The 21040-nt window shown below is 33.7% G+C and overlaps 1 protein-coding gene across 4 annotated transcripts in view; it reads right to left on the reverse strand.

The window, feature by feature from the left end:
* Positions 1-522: 522 nt before the first annotated feature.
* Positions 523-21040, reverse strand: part of LOC128999453 (rho guanine nucleotide exchange factor 7-like) — a 69178-nt gene continuing 48660 nt past the window's right edge. For 2 of the 4 annotated variants that reach the window (XM_054425986.1, XM_054425985.1), the window contains exons 12-13: positions 3649-3739; positions 523-2915 (exon numbers count right to left, since the gene is read on the reverse strand). In XM_054425986.1, the coding sequence (XP_054281961.1) occupies positions 2759-2915; positions 3649-3739 (248 nt within the window). In that variant the 3' untranslated portion in view covers positions 523-2758. Of the gene's footprint in view, positions 2916-3648; positions 3740-6945; positions 9772-12535; positions 15046-21040 lie in introns of those variants that run through there. The other 2 variants (XM_054425987.1, XM_054425988.1) reach the window with 2 other exon arrangements.

The following is a 21040-nucleotide window of genomic DNA, read 5'->3' on the forward strand; positions in this document are numbered from 1 at the left end:
ATCAACATCCTTTAAGGTAATAACTTTCATAAATAATTAAGTCTTTCAAACACCATACAACTCGTTTTTAGGTTAGGTTAAATCCAAGCGTTGAACGAAATGGGAATCGCTTCACCAGCTGATCGTACTTGTAGTATCTTTAAGTGTTGCCAACTTATTTCCAAGAGTACTCGCATTACCAGCCTTATAATCGTTTGTGTTGATTGGTTAGAATACTGGAGTGTGGAAAAAAAAGTGCGGCCACAGTAAATGCGGCAATTAGCTACTTTGAGTGCTATAATCAGTGTAAGGAAGCCCACTTTGTCAGGTAACTGTAGGAAAATATATTTTTTGATGTAGGTTTTCACAATTTGAAAAATTGCAATGTTCAAAATTTTTTAATGTTTGATTCAAAAACTTGCATACCTGTTAATAAATAAAGGTTGGAATAGTTTTAAATATACAGGTAGATATTTGAATAGGATTAAATATGGGTAGATGTTTGAATAGGATTAAATACATGGGTAGATTAGATAAGACAAGTATCAGGGATATCTTTATTTTTAAAAATATAGCAAAAATTCTCATCAAATTGTTTTACTGGATTCACTTTAACAGAGGAAGACTTAATTTTCTTTTCAAAAATGGGAGACTAAAAATAGGTCTTACCTTTCGTCTACAGCTCAATGAGTTGTAGCTTGCGTTACGGCCGTTTCGGCATTAACATGCCATCATCAGACATCTTCAGCTGAAGCAGCTTCGTCACAGTAGAAACAAATAATACGAACACAAACACATTCAACACACATTTTTATGTAATTGTAAAATGTGTTTGTGTTTGTGTTATGTGTTTTTACTCTGAGGACGCTGCTTCAGCTGAAGATGTCTGATGATGGCATGTTAATGCAGAAACGGCCGTAACGCAAGTTACAACTCATTGAGCTGTAGACAAAAGGTAAGACCTATTTTTAGTTATATCACAACTCAGGGGCTACCCTGCTTAAAAACAGGCAACACTTTGTTCAGAATGACTAAAGTTAAACTTTTCCATTTTTTTTTTTTAAAAGGAAAATTTTTTTCTGTAACGGGCATTATAATATGTGTACGAAGAGTTTAGAAGCTATTCATGTTTTTAAGAAACCCTGTTAACCCGTTGTAAAAAAATACAGAATACACAATAAATTCTTCAGTACAAAAACATCAAAGTCTTATGTTTGTAAATCTGGCAAGATAGCCACAGGCACAATTGATCACGCCTATGTTTTACTGTACAGATTGTGATGAATGAAAGAATTCTAAAGCCTGTAGCCACGCAGGAGTGTGGTAAACACTAAATGTTCATGCACAAATGTAGACTATGTAACTCAAGATTTGTGGGCTAAAGAGAAAGTTCTTAACTACCGTAACAATCCATTTTGTTCACTATATAAGAGGACCAACCGCTTAATAACTCCTGTATTAGGTACTACAATTTTTATTACAATATTTGTATAACTATGTTGTAGGAATGATATGAATAACAAATCAATTTTAATTTCAGCTATGTTTATCAGTGGGATTGCTGAAATAATGTGAGGTTTAGGTTCCTAACTTAATATTGTAGAAAATTAACTGAAATTTTGAATAAACAAATTTGGGCTACTGTGAAAAGTTAAATTTACATTGTACATGAAGTGAATAATATTTTTGTTATCAATGTAAACGTAAAGTAATATTTCATTTTGGTTAACAGCAAAAACATATTCAGTGCACCCTCGATAAAGTATCTTGGCTAAAATATCACACAAACTTACACAACTATTAGTTAGCAGATAAATTAGTCTTTAAAATGTCACAACCAAGTGAATACTGATGGTTACATAACAGGTTAGTTGGGGAACAAAATAATTCACTGATAAAAGGCAAACCACTTATGCTTGGTTAATCAATCACTTGGAGTTTGAAAATGTTTTTCAATTACTGGAATCCAGTTTCGGTTTTCAACCAAAAGAGATCTTAATTGTTCAGAGAGACGTGTTAAGTATAACACAGTTCTCCCTTAGGCCATGGTTAGACCAATCAAATACAACTAAATATACTCCATTCCCTGATCATAGTACAGTGCAGAGATAGTCGTGCTATGAACATTGCTCGAAATATCTCTTAGTGTCATTTGGGTTGCTTTAACTGTTCTCGTAATTTTTGAAGGAGCTAAAGTACATTCAAAATATTTCTGTAACTTTATTCTTCTTATAAGACTGATATGCTGAATTAATGACTTGATCGTTTACTTTGGTATGGTTAAAATTAGAGTGGTGGAAAAGAGGGCAAGAAAAAAGTAAAAAAATTAAGGAGCGTTTTAGAGGTCCTGATGTTTTTAAAGTGGCTAAATTTGCTGAAACTGACATTTGGAATACACGGCTTATGGACACTTTGTATTGCACAATGAACAACAAATGAAGTATACATAGGAATTTACAGTGATCAACCGTCGTAACCATTGACTATTGGAATAGTCAAAGTAGTAACATACTATCTATCTAATAACAATTATTAATAATACTTACAACTAAATGGAAGGCAAGAATAATGTGTAAAATTAAATTAAATATAACAATAATAAAACAACTAACCGGGAATACAATGACTGTAGTCGTAGCTAATGGAAAAGCAAAAACAAAAGCAAGATAAGGATTAATGATTAGGTGGGTAGAACTCTTATCCTGTATCACTGAAAGGACGTAATGATTAATACTTTTAATTCGTAATGAAAGCTATGAAATACTTGTGAAGGAAGCTACTAAGTCTGTGATGAAGCCATCAGCAAGTTGTGAACAACAGTTTGCAGTTGGTTTCTGGCACTCCGCTCCTCTTCTAGCTGTAGACTTACGGTGGACATCTTAAATCGGAGAGCTTTCACTTCGTCTTTCAATGCGTAGACTGTATCCACCAGAGTCCTAAAATATAGTTGGAACATTATTATATTGCAGAGTCGAATTATTGACTATAAACTATTATGGATGGGAGACCAAATGCATTAGTCTGCAATCAAGTTAAGCAGCGAATTAAGTGGCAAAGGAGTACAAATGATTTGGAACAGCTGCTGCTGCCCCTTAAAACAGGACTATAGACAATAGAGATTGGGCCAATTCTTATTTTTCACACAAACCTTTTTGGTTAACACTTCTAACATGCTTGATGTGTCCAAAATATTTTTTATCTTTTATTTGTACGTAAATATTATGAACTTTTAATCTTTTAAACCTGAAATGCGTGAGCTCAGATTAGAGGACAAGTGCTAAGATCCACCCAAATTGGACAAAACATGGTCTTAGTTGAGTTTTTGTTGCACTTCACTGCAGACAAAGTACAAAAAGACATGGTGCACAGACTGCCATTGCTGTATGCATACAGAATTTCAGAACATTTTGATGACAAGATAATAGCCCTAGTCCCATCTACTTTTGCACTTAAACAAAACTTCAGTTACTTTATGAACAGCCCTTGTAGAAAGGTGTGATACCTTTAGTAACTATTACTGACTAACACCAGAAGAAGAATTGGTCAAAAACATTAATTAAAATCTGACTAATGACAGTGGAGTCAAATTTTTACTTCCGATTAGTCCTACAGAGGTTTCTTAAATCAATAGACACTTTAAACCAGTCAGTATCTGATTTTGCAACTCACTTTTCTTGAACACCAGCCTGGTTCCCTCTCAAGTCTTCCTCGATGATTTTTTCCTCTTCAGCAATCAGAAGTGGAGGAGCGTCCAACAAAGCTGAGGAGCAACACAGGCAAGTCATAACAAGGGAATGTAAATATTATGTGGTTTGCTTGTGTAAGATGATAGTGTAGTTAAAATTACGGTTAGGTCACTAGCCAAACATTCAATTAAAATTTATAAGTTTGTTAAATTAGATTTGTCAAAAGTTTTTCAAAACTTGGTACCATACATAAATACTTTGGATATTAGACATTTTACGAGAACCTATGTAAAATCTTGGCATTAGAGAGATGACCATTTTGTGGGTAAGCTACCATTCAACTTGACTTGAAGATGGATGGCTGCAACAACAGAATAAAGGTCCAACCATCAGTCTGTTTCTGTGCAGCATCATATCCAGTGGTAATTTCTCTAGTTCAACACATTCCTAAGACCAAATACTTAGGCCTAACCGTCTCTTCTTTGGCCATTAAAAAGCCTTCCATTTATATATTTATGAATCTCTTTGAGACCAATTATTGATGCATTTTCAAGAATAACATTGGTAACTCTTACTAAAAAAATTATAACAATATTCAAAGTTCTAAATGCATATTTAAATTTCCTTTAATAGGTATGGTATTCATAATTAAAAAGGTATTTTATCTTAAAATTAATGGTTTACGACTTATGAGCTATTGTCTAAATTCTTTTTTCTCATATAATAGTGTGAACCAAACTAAAAAAAAACTTCCACAAATATAACTTCTGGAATATTTTCTATGAAGAGGGAGGGGTTAAAAATCCTTTTCATCAATGCTATACGTCATTTAATTAATAATGCCCATTTTATAAAACACAAGAATAAGCCTAATCCTAATAATTGACAAATAAATATATAAGATATGGGTTTATACTCAGTTAAAAAACAAGTTTACTTTTATTTAACTGTATTTAATAGCATAAGGTGCACTACATTTCTTATTAATCTAGTTTTATAAAATTAACATACCTTAGTAAATTAGACTAAAACTAACTTACTAAAACCTAATTCGGCCCAGACAAAAATCTAAAAATATGAAATATTGTGCTTGGATATATTTGACTAAAATAACATGAAGTGTAATTAATTGAGTTAAAACACAAAACATTTAATTATGATAGAAATAATATATAGCACTAATACTATAAAACCATTAAAGGCACTTGTATTTAATAACATTTGTATAATCTTGTACTAACAACATTGAAGAAAATAGTCATGCTAATTTTATTTTATTTAGTTTAAATATTCAAACATTTTAAATTATATACATGTATATAGTACAATGGACAGTGTCAATACATTCCTCATTAAAATATGAAAGAAAATTATAAATAGGTAACCTAATAAGTGCATCAAAAGAAAAATAATTATTTATTTTGTTGCTTGCAAGTTTGTAAACTATTGTTTGCAAAACTCGATGGGCAGTAGGATAGTTAATTATTTGAAACTAACAGCATGGAAAAGTAATAAGTACACAAATTTAATACGGTAAATATTCATCTTTTCATAAATGTGATAACAAATATTATAGTATATTACGCTTTTTGACCGGGAAGTAGATGTTAACAGAAATAGCAAGCCTCGCGGGGGATTTCATGTGTCTAGCGTAAATAAACACTTTCCTGGGTGAGATGTGTGCTTATGATCTTGCCATACAACCAGCAATCAAATCAATTATCAATTATCAATTATCAATTATTTAAGATGGGGACGCCACTATGTGCGTATTTTAACCCAAATATGAGTGAAGGATGAGTGTAGGATGAGTGGCGCGATCTTGTAGTCTTGTTAGTGACTAAGGCAGCAAAACATTTATAAAATAATTTCTTTTCTGATTTAGACTTGTAGACTAACATAACCTTACTAATATTTAGATGGTTTTGCCACTTAGAAAATATGGGATATTTTAACTCATACATGGTTTTTTGATCTATCGTGAGCTAATTTCTTTTGACTTAACTATTACTTTACTATGTGTAATTAAAGTATTATTACTTTTTACTACACTAGCAGAGTACCCGTCCTGTACGGGATTGGCATATAAGTATAAAATGCTTATTGCAGTTATACTCAAGCTTTGCGTAAAAAATGGGGGTGAACACAGTTTGATAAAATTTCCTTCTTTAAATTTACGATATACTATAGTATTACACATCTACCATAGCCATAATGTTCTACCACTTAATTAAGTTAGATAGTTAGTTAATTAGTTTTCTACCAATTATTAAAGATTCACAAAATATCCCAATTATTCATGAAATTAAAAACATAAACATAAGTGTAAACAATCCTACTTTGACAGTTCTCATTGGGTATACTGGTTTTTTGTTGCTGCTTGGTTCTAATTAGCTGTTTTCGTAGATAAAAAAATAGTAGTGCTGCACCCTGTTGATAAATCTTAACTTTTAATGCTTTTGCATATCATAGAACCAACATTTTTAGTTGAAACAGCTGACAAAATTCTTTAATTCCCTTTAAATATGAATACTCATAAGGTTAACATGGGGAACTACACAGCCACTGGGGCGGAGCCCGAAAGGATTTTTGAGATAAGAATATGCCTATATGTTAATCGGGAATGTGAGCTATCATCATGCCAAATTTCAGGCGAATCAGTCCAGGGTGTCAAACAAACAAACACAAAAACTTTCACATTTATAATATTAGTAAGATGTGTAATTTTACAATATTTTCTATCGTAAATCATCTTCCGTAATAAACTAATTCATAAATGATCACAACATTCTACACGATGGTGCTCGTCAATCCAAGTGACTCACAACAACGCAATGTTAGCATTGTTGCGTTAGATGAGTCTATGCACATTGATTGGGGAAGGGAGAGGTAGCTTCGCCGGTAGCATAGCGTTGTTGTAGCATATTGCAAAAGTGACCGGTACGGTAAGTTTACCGTACTCCAGTTAACTTTACCAAATCCTTTCTGTAAACAATGACTTTTTGGTCTAAAAAGAGTAGAGAAAGAAGCTGTTACAATGTAGTGTGGTGAAAATAATTTTAAAAATGTAGCAACAATTTTATGAAGGAGATGTTCAACACAGTATAAAGAATTTTGCAAACCGCTTACAGTATTTAAACCACTTTGTTAATTGATTTCATCACAAAGCCTGGTAAATTTACAATCGAGTTTATAGTTCGGCCGCTTAGAAAGCGACCTCTTCCAGCATTGGTTTAGCATTAGCGCGCAGGTCGTTTTCTAAGCGGCCGAACTATAGTAAGCTCACACTGCTTTGCAAAATTCTGTTTACTCAACATATAATACTTTTATTTCTTAAATATTATGCCAGAAAACATACATCTAAAAGACATACATATGACAATCATATGATAAAAATAAATTTGTTAAGACAGTAAAACTAGATTAGGGTCCCATATTTATATACATAGTAAAAACAAGAAATCAGTGCTTGTTTGTTTGCTCAGATTAAAGCAGTGAATAAAAATAAAAGAATAAAAAAGCACGTGATAAACCAAAATTATTTTTTTAATTAACCATTTGAACATTTTTACAAACATTTTAACTAATCAGAAAATAATATTTACAAGAATAATTAATATGACATTACTATTTGGAAGTCTTATTTACAAGCTATAGCTTCAATGTGAACCCTACTCTACTCCAGTCACTAGGTCTTGAAAAAAAAAACAATACTAGGGATCATAACAGAGCTATTCCGTAAGTAAGGAACTTTTTAGAGTAAAATGAAAAGTTTCTCCAAGGAAGAAATCGAATTGTATACTGTACATTTTAAAGAGCAACTAAAATATTACTTTTCTACATAGTCGCTAAACAAATGTGGAATTTATCACAGGGATAGAGGAGCTTAAAATTCTCTTGTCGTAGAACTCTGTGACACGCAGTATTAGGCTCCTCATCCTCATCAAAGCACTGTACTGCTAACCAAGAATTAGTTTTTGGAAACGAGTGAAAGTGACTCAGGGCAAGATCTGGACTGTAGGGTGGTTTAGGAAGAATCTCTTATTTGAATGACTAAAGGATATCTTGTGTGAGGTCAGATATTGCTATGCAAAGAACAAATTTGGATGTTAACCTTAGTTCAGCCATTTTCAAAGCTGAATACACCATTTCAGGACAGAATTTCAATTTAGTACGGGAAAACCGTACACTTCACCCACTCAATGAGAAATTTGAATACGTTAATTATGTATACAGCCAACAAAGACTGTATAACAGACCTCACTTCACAACTAGCGGAATTTTTCATTGCATCACAATTTTAAAGCTTTAATATTGCAAGTCTCAGCATGAAATTTCTGTTATGACGGCTGGACAGTCAAAGGAGAGGCAAATACGTCTATTAGAAAGTGTGCGACAAGTCACATTAATCAGCGTCAGACAGAAACGTTCCTTACATTTTGAATAGCCATCGGATTTAGAATCGTATTACCTTGCTGTTACACTAAATAGTGTTATACATGTGTCGTAAGTAAGTCATGAGTAAGAAAAATGTAGACATCTAATGTAATAATAATTACATAATAACTCCTGGCACTGAAATAATAAAATGAACATGAGATCAATACTTAGTTTAAATCTCAAAACCAAAACTTGTATTTGCATTTAGTTTTGCAGATTTTGAGATTCGGTTTTGACACATTCACTACTTATCATTGCCTACTCAACCTTTTGCAGAAAGAGGATCGTATTGTGAATTATTTGTGTGTAAAAATATAATGTGTGCAAGATACCGAAATAATTAAACTACCATTTGACTACCATACGACATACTTAAATCATAGCTCACTAGAATATCAATTGTTTAAAAACATCTTATCATGATTGTGCTGCATAACTTGAAAGAAATATTAATAGACTGACAAGATTTTACAAAATATTTACCTCTCCTAAGTGTTAAATCTCTACTAATGTACGGTCTCTGTAATCTTTGAGAATAGTTATTATCAATTAGGGATTTAAAATATTCTTTGTACATTATAACTCCTCTAATTCGTTGATAAAAATAATGTATTATCTGAGGAGCACGTAAATGACTAAATTAATTGCTTATTGGTTGCGTGGAAAACGATGATGATGATTCTGTAATAGTGGGGGATGTACAAGATTTTGGCTGGGATTGCAGGAGATGGTGATGATCTCCACACGACCATGTAGTAGTCTAGATATTACCGTAATAGCATTGTCACCAAGTATAAACTTGCAACAAGTAATCAACAGATTCACTGGAAACTGATCTCCCACTATCCTAAAGGACTAGAATATTGCTCATAGAGGCGCATGGGAGTTATCTTTACATATTTTTATTTTAAAATGTTCAAAACATGTATTAAGCCAAACCTTACTACTAGCTCACTACTGCTCACATGGTTGGGTAGAAACTTATTTCATATACTAGCACAACATTTTACCCTCCATCCTTATCAAAAACTTTCACCTTACCAACACTTGCTAAAACTAGACATTATCCCTGAAATTCTTTAAAAAAATATATCCTAACATATTTACAAATTATTTTACAAAATGAGAAAATGAAAATACATTTAAGTAAAAAAGACACAGATACAAATATAAACAACAGTATTGCAAGGGTAAGACTAGAACAATACAATAAGTAAAACAGACACGAAGAAGGAAAAGAAAAGCAGATCATAATAAGGTACTTAAGTAATACAGTTGAGGTTCTTTCAGAGCTCTAGGAAGTTAAGGAGAGTATTTTAATACTTTATTAAAATAAATCATGAAGGAATTATTATCAGCTAAGGATATTATTCAGAAATTTAATCAAGCATTCGTTTATGTGCAATTTTTGTTGACAATCAAGATTTTTTTTGTAAAAAAATTGAATGCTATAGATTTAAAAAAAATGAGTGGCTCTGTCAACTTGTTTAACTGCTTCAAAGTGCCTCAACTGATTAGCCCAAGAAAGTATCCTAGTCAAAGTGTGCTTTAGAGAGTGTTTGCAGCAATGGATGTCCACAGCACCAGGTGGAAGCGTGTCGGGGATGGCGACGGTTGCAAGCAGGAGGGGGGAGAACTTCTCGTCCGAGGCTGAGGCTCAGATCGACTGCACATGCAACAGAAATGCCCATCATGCACCGCCACCGTCAGTACCATTACCATTGCAATTACAATCAAACTTTCCATCACAAAGAAATCTACCGACACCACATTTGACCACTATTGACACAACGACCACAATCACACGCCACTTTTAAATCACCACTATCATTTGTACACATCCATCAATATTATCTTCACCTCCAGTTTCACAGTAAAATTACCAAAAACGCTACCACAGCAAACATGATCACATCTCCCATCAAAATCACCATAATCTCACGTCTCGACATCATCTTCACCACAAACGTCACCACAACAAAACTATCACATTTTCTATCAAGATCGCCACCAACACATCCTTCAACATCATTGTCACCACAAGCAATACCATAACGATAAAATCTCAACTGATAAAATTATCAGGGATATCACCATCATCACAATCATGCTCATTTTCATCACCACCATTACCATCTTCACAATCACAGTAATCAACAAAGAACAAAATCACTGATTTCAACAGTTACATTTACCTATCAATCAAATCACATCCACCACTATAACCACAATCACAACAACATCACCGCCATCATCATCACACGCACACCTAGTTTAGTGTAAGTTAAATAACCACAGATTCTTATTTTAATCCACTTTTGAAGTCACTGCCAATAAAATCCTAGTTACATAAAATTAACAATCAACACAACTGTACATGAACTAAGACTGTGGGAAACCTGTGTGGGTATGGGTGTATGAAGTGGAATCCTACTCGTAGAACTACTCCCTAGAAGAAGCATCTACCTGCTACCCCTGCCTCCTTAGTTTCTTAATAATTAATCTTTTAATATCCTAGTGTCAAGAAAGTTTCACCTCGTCTGCTACTTTTATGTATCTCACAAAATATGTCACTGTCTAAATCTTTCTTCAACACAGAACATTAACAATTGAAAAGTAAAGTTGTAGTATTAGCTATGTGAGGTAATTCTAGGTGTCTTTTCCCTAACTAACATATTACCAATTCTTTGTCTCATTCTCCTTCACTCAGTCAGCTGACTTAGCCGTGCTCTCGCGATATTCTACCTAGCGGCCGCCACCGGAACTGCCCGAAATTAAAATATTTCCAGACTGAATTTTTAACAAACAACAAAGGCATTGCGCTTCTTATAAGTTTTGTATTCATTGACCAAACTCTCTCTCTCTCTCTCTCTCTCTCTCTCTCTCTCTCTCTCTCTCTCTCTCTCTCTCTCTCTCTCTCACTCTCTCTCTCGAAGAAATGTAAACAAAATATAGTTAAACTTCATCGGAAACTGTTCCCATAATAACTAAAATGTTTAAAAATGTACTTTGTTTGTATTAACAACACAAAATTGAAACTACCTGTACCCTCTGGGTTTGAAATTAAAAAAAAAATGCTGACAGTAAAAAGTCTTTTTCATAGTTGGGTAAATCATTTGTTCTGTTATTCACTTCTTTAATTTTAGAGAGGCATTCTTAAGCTGTTATTGAATTGCATACTGAAATGATTAACTTATAAAATCATTTACAATGCAAAAACTTACCAGCATGATTGTGCACTATCATAAAAATTCACTAACTACATATCGACATATTTTAAATATTTTTTTTAATTCCCATGATTATATCCATAATTCTGAATGCTTTAAAAGGTGGTTAGTTTACACACATAATCCATCCATATAATAGGTTGGACAATTAGTATCACAAAACAACCAACTACAACTTTACACCCTTGAGTAATTTGAAACAAAAATTTCAAAAACATGCGTTAGACATCACTGTACACTAAAGTTGGCTAAAATAGAATAGGAAAAGAAGGAACAGTTCATATAAAAAAATTAGGCCCATATTGCAGCAAGCTTGGTTAAGTATTAACATTTCTACTCCTTACTTTTTGTATTAATTTTCTTTAATAAATAAGTATTAGTTGAGTTTTGACTTAAATTTTATGAAGTCCGAAAACGGGTGACTCCTTCAAAATCAACTCAATTTGCTTTTTTAATAAACTACCAGACAGTGCAAAATTTGTTGATTATAATATTTTTTTAAATAGAATTTATTGGCTAATTCAAAATCCTTTTTACAGCCTAAGTGACTTTATCAAGTGTAATTTTGATGTTAAATTTTAATTAAAATAAGTTATTATGCCTAATTAATTGTATTTTTTGTAATATTTTGATGTATGAGAAACTTGATTGTATTTAGATGATTATATTGTAATGTACCGGTATATGACGTGTCCTATTTCTTTGTAAAAAGATCAATGGAATAAATTATTCTTATTCTTCTTATTGCTTTACGGGATAGACCAATTCTTGTTAGGCGAAACCAAATTTTAGACTATTAGCAATGCAGTCAATGGATTTTGTTTCCACTTTTAACTGAAATGAGGCTTCTTACACCATTTTTCTGGTAAACAAACACACCCCAACAAAATAAGTTTGATTTTCAACTGAATATTTACAAATTTTTCAAAAATTTGAAATGTTATTTTGAGAGTTACATGTATCAGAAGTTATGTAACTAGAAATGTGTGTCATTTAACAAAATGAAATGTAAGTTACAGTAACTAGTTCTTGCAAAGAAGGTAGTAGATACATATTTTTAAGTTGTTAATTTCAATAAATTAGTTGTAACGTTGTAAGTTGTAACCTTTAACTGGAATCTCAGATTATTGGAATAGGCAGACTAATACAAAAGAATAGGTTCAGGAAAACACCTTCAATTTATTAAGCAATAATTTTAATTTCATAAATATATAATATTTTAAACATAAATGTATTCAGTCATTTTACAAACAACATAATATATGTCTCTTATAGTGTAAATAAAAGTATGTTAACTAACCAACAACCCCTTATAAACATATGTAATTGTCTTAATACATTATGTGGTAGAATTACCGTAAAAAGCTATTTGAGATTGAACAAAAAACTCAATAACTATTAAATGAGATTCTCAATGACCACCATGCCACCTTAAATCTTAAATAAAATGTAAATAATACATTTGACCTTTTACAAGCTTACAAAATTATAAAATTACATTTAAAACTTACATAATTATTTAGTGAGTATAAAACAAACAAAACCCATGTTGACTAACTTGCTCACTATAAAATAATATTACAAACAATTATTGAATGTTGTAAATTTTACTTTGATAATAAGTATCATGACTAGGTATTGAACAAGTATCTAAAAAATAGCCATAAAAATCCTCAACAAAGGTTTGATTTTCATTATTTCATCTATAATAAACAGGTATATATTTGAGATTCTGTAATGCAATATTATATAGCCATAAAAATATATTTTTCCTGCTCTTTACCAAACTTACACTTTTGTACTTTTAAATGGGCATATAAAAATTACAAATACTTAACATGCTCTTAGATGGAGTTTTTTTTAGTGGTCGTCCATCACTTTGAAAAAATTCTAACCAAAATAAGGTTTTGAGTATTTTAAATATAAATGGCAACATTCAGGGTTTCGATTCTTGGATAGTAGAAGTCTTTTTATAAAATGAATAAAAAATTAGCTTCAAAAAACAATTTTTATTAGTTTTGCTTAATTTTGAACCAATTCCAAAATTTATAACTGTTTTTAAAACTGTTCACCAATTTTTCTAACAATCTTGATAATACTGTACAGTTTCTGTTAAAAAAATCAATTATTAAAAATTCCACCTGAAAGACAGAAGACTTTTTTTTAAGATCTCTATTCAGATTCCATTTATTAATTACTGCCTTGAACAAAAGCATTGAATTTGGTAACACTGGCAATAAGCAGCAACATTGACACCATTCTGTACATAATATGCAATATGAATTAGGTTATTTTGAATGATTGAGCAGGAATAAGATGAACAATCAGCAACCAATCCTCAAATTTGGTCGATAAACTCTCAAAACCGAATCGTTTCTTGACATTTGATGGATTCCAGATTCAAGATTTACTTTTGATACATCACTTATTTTAAACATATTTTGTGGATAATAGCAAATCATAACTAAAAAATAATTTTAACTAACATTTCAATGCTTTATATTTTTCTATCATAGCTTTTTCTAGACTTTTTTTAACAATTGGTAAATTTAGATAGTTTCAATAACAGCAGATCATTGTAAAAATACAAACTACACTATAGATTATTTATAACTAAGCATAATATCATTTTATAAAATAATTTTCCGATTCAGCTGTACAAGATTCATCTTCTAATACATACAAATATATAATCTTGATTTATATGCACTCTGTCACTTTAAGGCACAGAAACTTGGCACACTTTGACTTAGAACACTGGTAACAATAACAATTTGTGTGGGTCAAAATAACTTATTATGTTGTATAGGCTAAGTTGGTAGGTAAAGACGATGAATTGTTGAAAGTCTACTCATTGAGTATGCATTTTCATACATGAATTGCATGCAACTATAAGAAGGTTGAATTTTTAAGTTGTTTACATATTTTACCCATAGAGCTGCAACTTCTTTCAACCAAACAATGCACACAAAATACATGTGGAAGTTTTGAATTGCAAATAATCATTTTTTTTTACTTCTGTTTGCAAGTATTGCAAGAAATGTTAAATTTAAATAATTGTGAGAAAGTATTGAAGAAGAAGTACGTAGCAGAAGAATAAGTGTAACAAAACCAATCATGGGATAAAGAAAAGATAATGATTCAGCTGCTGAATAAAAGCAGCCCATGTAATAGAATTATAGACTCTTTAATTAGAAGCTTCAGTAGCACAACAGAGATATGTGATGAAAATAAAATGGACCAGCTCAATTTTATAGATTTTGTTTCATTTGAACCTTTCAGATATTGCTATGAATATTGACTCCAGAAGAGGAATACAGGTTTTTATTATTGAAGTAGAAACAACTATAAACTGAAGCAGTTAGAATTTAGTGAGGTAAGTGAGCAATTAAGTCAAGCTTCGTACTCATATGATAAACCATTAAGAATTGTTTTTACCCGAGAAGCTTGGACTAGACTGAAATTGATCTGCCAACTACCTCAATGTTTATCAATAAAATGTAAAATGCACAAGCTAGTTAAGTTTACAAAAATATATGGGTAAGACTCGACCTTCTTATAGCTTCTGTACAGGTAATTGTTCAGCAGAAGCATTATGATACTCGACTACAATACTACAAACATGACAGCGTTGATATCTCACTCCAAAAACCAGGTCTGCACTCGATGCATGGAGTTGAACAGATGGGGTGGAGACACTGGGTTCAACACTACCAACATACCAACAACGAATCACTGACACTTGCATCACTGCATAGCTAGTACCATTTATAGCTTATCTTATCATTCAACACAAAATTTTCTTTGGATTTTGGAATGACGATCTAGAATACTTATTTTACCTCTAGGTACTACAACTTAAAGGTTGACTGCTAAAAAGACTCCTCTTCCAAAAAAAAAAACAAAAAAAACACAGCCAACACCACTGAAGACTTTTGCACGTATTTAATAACAGATTATTATCCCCGACACCAAAAACTTAGCCATATTTCGTTCGCTTTTATTAATTTTTTTCTTATTGCGTTTTTAACTTATTTATTTTCTTTACAGTTTTTGCAAGGAATGGTCTAAATCCTGGTCTCGTTACTATCAAATCTCGTTAGCTTTTGTAATTAACAGCCCAATGACAAACATTTGGGTCCAGAATTGACGTCATTTGGGGTTAACAAATTTTGAAAGAGTCTATAGGTTGGAACTCTTTTCAGGTTTTAGGTGTGGAAAAACTTAAAGGTAAGAAATAAAAGTTCAACATGTCCAATAAACATACTCAAGCCTGTATATGTGACATGCTATGGGTCTGAGAGGTATTTGAACCCCCCCCCCCTCCTTCATTGCGAAAAACTCTTCCTTGCACCCCTAACAAACCTAAAACCTCTTGTATCCGCCCAGGGCCCGGATCTATTTACTTTAGGGATAGACGGGTCCCGAAATTTCGGGAAATTTTCGGGACGGGATTACATTTGATTTGGGAATTTTTCGGGACGGGATTTTGGCGCTTCGCGAGTGACGATAACGCCGCTATCGCGAGAGATGTTCCGCGAACGCAGGAGGCGAAGTCATTCCGACGATCGCGCAGTGACAGCGGAGTCATACCGACGATCCCGCCGAGACCGCGAGTCATACCGACGATCACGCCGTGACCGCAGAGTCATACCGACGATCACCCCGTGATCGCGAGTCATACCGTTTACCATGCCGTGATCCCGAGTCATACCGTCGATCACCCCGTAACCGCGGAGTCATACCAATGATCGTGCCGTGACCGCGGAGTGATACCGACGATTACCCTGTGACCACGGAGTCATAACGATGATCGCGCCGTGGCCGCAGAGTCATACCGACGATCATTCCGTGACCGCGGAGTCATACCGGCGATCATCCCGTGACCGCGGAGTCATACCGACGATCGCGCCGTGACCGCGGGAGTGATACCGACGATCGCGTCGTGACCGCGAGTCATAATGACGAAGACGCCGTGACCGCGAGTCATTGTTTCTATAGGTACCTGTAAATTGTTGTAACCAAACCATTTTTTGGTTTTAATAGATAGTGCCACAAATGGTATAAATTGATTTTGTTTGTCTTTTTTGGTAACTGCAATACTCGAGACTTTCTTTTTATGCACAGGAAAAAATCCCGTCCCGTCCCGTCCCGAACTAAAAATTCAATCCCGTCCATCCCTAATTTACTTAAGAGGTTCTGCACATACAGTTTGTCAAAATGTTTTGACAAATCACATATAGAATCGTCATTACACTTTGTTATCATTTTATGTCATTACATTTTATGTTAAACTATTTCTACCCTATACTTAATTTATGTCACGCATGATTAACTGAGCTGTTTAAAACTTAGAAACTGTGACCACAACCAACACATACTATCACATAATTCAAATATAATTTACTTAGACATCATGCTTTTTATAGACATCACTAAAACCTCTAAAACTTGTATCTACTTTAAATAACTTTCATAACCAACACTTTGTTTTGGAACATATTTGCACTCATGAGATAAGTTATTATTTCTCAAAAATATCTCTTGTCAACATTTTTAAACGCACAATACACTCTTTCTAAATTAGTGTAACATTTGTTTATTTTGAGTACATGAAATTCACATCCAAGGATGCTAGGCTATTTTTAATATTTGATCATTCAATTCTGCTACAACCCTTACATCGCTAGGCTCCAGCCCGGAACCGTTTAACCCATTACTTCAGGCTATGCCTTGAGCGTTGCTGTATTATCACTTAGACTACCTGGCTGGATTATTCGAGCATTGACACTTTGTCCATAGTTTTGCTTTGAATTAAAGCAAAGTGTGACTTGTCATTTCATTAATTTTTAATGTCAATCAGATTGTAAAATTGCTTGTGACTGTTTTGAAACAAAATTATTTTAGATTTAATAATAGATTTTACGAATAAACAGATGGTTTAGCTATGGGAAGTCCACTTTCGGCAATTTTGTCAGAAATATTTTTACAGCATCAGGAAAAAGAAATGTTAAAGAATTTAAGAAAGAATCATGATGTAAAACTGTATGTTAGATATGTAGAAGACATTCTCGTTATCTTCAGACAAGCCCAGGAGCAAGAGCACGAAACGATGATGCAGAACAGCCACCACTCGAACCTCACCTTTACCAACGAGTTTGAAAAAAACAAAAAGATCAACTTCCTGGACCTCACATTAGAGAGAAAAGACAGCAAGATAGAGTTTGACATCTACAGGAAACCTACGCAAACGGACACTACAATCAACAGCAAGTCTATCCATCCGACAATCCACAAGTCCGCAGCCTTTAGATCTATGCTGTTCCTAGCCTATAAGATCCCACTTAGCCAAGCCAATAGGAAGAAAGAACTAGACACCATTAAGAAGATCGCTCAAGTTAATGGATTTCGAACCAAGATGATAGAGGACATTGCAAGGAAGACGAGGAGGAAAATCGATAGGCAGAATACACTACACAGCAGAACAACATTAGAAGAAATAAAAGAGGAAACACCAGATATATCACATTTAGCTACACGGGGACTACAACACAAAGGACTGCTAACAAACTCAAGAAATACGGAGTTTCAATAGCCTACAGGACTCAGAACACCATCAGTAAAATACTGCATCCGAAAATAGAAGATTTCAACAAATTCGACGCTTTGGGCATCTATAAAATCAATTGTAACGATTGTGATAGCTTCTACATTGGACAGACTGTGAACTTCGTTAACCGCTTCAAAAACCACATATCTGCGTGGAGGAACAACAAACGGGTCGCCGGAATTTTATCCCCCTGGGCAAAGATGACGTCACTATGACGTAGTAACCTGAGTGGCCAAAAGTTTGTTCGCGGCCGGAATTTTACCCCCGCGGATTTGGAAGTCTAATGAAAATAGTCAGAGCGTGATTAATTAGATTAGCGATAAAAACCGGAATTTTACCCCCTGTCCATATAACTAGCGTTTAGGCAACTGAAGATGTGCGGGCCGGATTTTTACCCCCGGAATTTTACCCCCCGGAATTTTACCCCCTGGCTGATTTTAGAAATTGAATGATTGATTTTCTTATTTCTTTTTTTAATTAATTGTAAACATTTCATTATTTAGTAGCCTATCTTTATTTATTTATTTTGTAATCTCAACTAAGTAAACAGAATTCGCTGTTTTATTTTGATCATATTAACCAACAGTTGGCTTCAAAGATCGAATCCTGACACTTGAATCTCAAAATATAAATTATATTAATATAAATATATAAATTAAGATAGATTTAAGATATAAATTAAGATTAAATATATAAATTAAGTGTTCTAATAATAGTAATGGTCGGATCCGGATATCGGACTACCGGATCCGCCGGATCCGAGCTAGAACCGGCACCGGATCGGATCCAAAAAATTCCGGATCTTGGGCTGGATCCGGTTTTGATGGATCCGATTTTTAAAAATTTTTTCCCGATTTTTTCCTAACACAAAGCTGTCTGTATCACTGTACAACCCCGATTTTTTTTTCCAACACAAAGCTGTCTGTATCACTGTACAACACCGATTTTTTTTACTAACACAAAGCTGTCTGTATCACTGTACAATCCAGATTTTTTACTAACACAAAAAGCTGTCTGTATCACTGTACAACACCGATTTTTTTACTAAAACAAAACTGTCTGTATCACTCTACAACCCCGAATGTTTTTACTAGCACAAAGCTGTCTGTATCTCTGTACAACCCCGATTTGTTTACTAAACACAAAGCTGTATGTATCACTGTACAACACCGTTTTTTTTACTAACACAAAGCTGTCTGTATCACTGTACAACCCCGATTTTTTTACAAACACAAAGCTGTCTGTATCAATCTACAACCCCGAATGTTTTTACTAGCACAAAGCTGTCTGTATCACTGTACAACCCCGATTTGTTTACTAAACACAAAGCTGTCTGTATCACTGTACAACCCCGATTTTTTACCAACACAAAAAGCTGTCTGCATCACTGTACAAAACCGATTTGATTACTAAACACAAAGCTGTCTGTATCACTGTACAACACCGATTTTTTTACTAACACAAATCTGTCTGTATCACTGTACAACCCCGATTTGTTTACTAAACACAAAGCTGTCTGTATCACTGTACAACACCGATTTTTTTACTAACACGAATCTGTCTGTATCACTGTACAACCCCGATTTTTTACTAACACAAAAAGCTGTCTGCATCACTGTACAAAACCGATTTGATTACTAAACACAAAGCTGTCTGTATCACTGCACAACACCGTTTTTTTTACTAACACAAAGCTGTCTGTATCACTGTACAACCCCGATTTTTTTACAAACACAAAGCTGTCTGTATCAATCTACAACCCCGAATGTTTTTACTAGCACAAAGCTGTCTGTATCACTGTACAACCCCGATTTGTTTACTAAACACAAAGCTGTCTGTATCACTGTACAACCCCGATTTTTTACCAACACAAAGCTGTCTGTATCACTGTACAACACCGATTTTTTTACTAACACAAAACTGTCTGTATCACTCTACAAAACCGATTTGATTACTAAACACAAAGCTGTCTGTATCAATGTACAACACCGATTTTTTTACTAACACGAATCTGTCTGTATCACTGTACAACCCCGATTTTTTACTAACACAAAAAGCTGTCTGTATCACTCTACAACCCCAAATATTTTTACTAGCACAAAGCTATCTGTATCACTGTACAACCCCGATTTGTTTACTAGCACAAAGCTGTCTGTATCACTCTACAACCACAATTTTTTACTAACACAAAAAGCTGTAGGTATCACTCTACAACTCCGATTTTTTACCAACACAAATCTGGCTGTATCACTGTACAACCCCGATTTTTTCCAGATTTTTTTACTAACACAAAGCTGTCTGTATCTATGTACAAGACCGTTTTTTCCCCGAGTGTTTGTCTCTTGACGCAAACAACTTATATGGCAAGGCCATGTCTCAGTGTTTGCATCTTGATGCAAATAACTTATATGGCTAGGCCATGTCTCAGCATTTGTCTCTTGATGCAAATAACTTATATGGCAAGGCCATATCTCAGTGTTTGTCTTTTGATGCAAATAACTTATATGGCAAGGCCATGACTCAGTGTTTGTCTTTTGATGCAAATAACTTATATGGCAAGGCCATGACTCAGTATTTGTCTCTTGATGCAAATAACTTATATGGCAAGGTTATGACACAGTGTTTGTCTTTTGATGCAAATAACTTATATGGCAAGGCCATGTCTCAGTGTTTGTCTCTTAATTCAAATAACTTATATGGCAAGGTCATGTCTTAGTGTTTGTCTCTTGGTGCAAATAATTTATATGGCAAGGCCATGTTTCAGTTTTTGTCTCTTGATACAAATAAATAACATATATGGCAATGGCATGTATCTTTCCGAACTGAATCGGACCAGATTTTTCGGTTATCTTCACACCTCTAGTTTTTAGTTCTGTACCTGGATGATAAGCTAACGGCCTATAATTTTGTCTCAAAAATATCCCGTTAGTATTTTAATCTCACCTGATGCTTCGTGATAAAAAATAATAAAAGTATGATTTAAATTGGCATTCTGTTAATTACGTTTTTTTTAACCCGCCCTTATGACAGTGTGTATCTGGATCCGGATCCGAAGATCCGGATCCGAATTTTTCAAGATCCGGATCCGGATCCGG

This window comes from Macrosteles quadrilineatus, unplaced genomic scaffold (assembly GCF_028750875.1).
Source record: "Macrosteles quadrilineatus isolate MER2022 unplaced genomic scaffold, UCM_ALF_1.0 Scaffold_8__2_contigs__length_117827958, whole genome shotgun sequence".
In the NCBI taxonomy this organism is placed as follows: Eukaryota; Metazoa; Arthropoda; class Insecta; order Hemiptera; family Cicadellidae; genus Macrosteles; species Macrosteles quadrilineatus.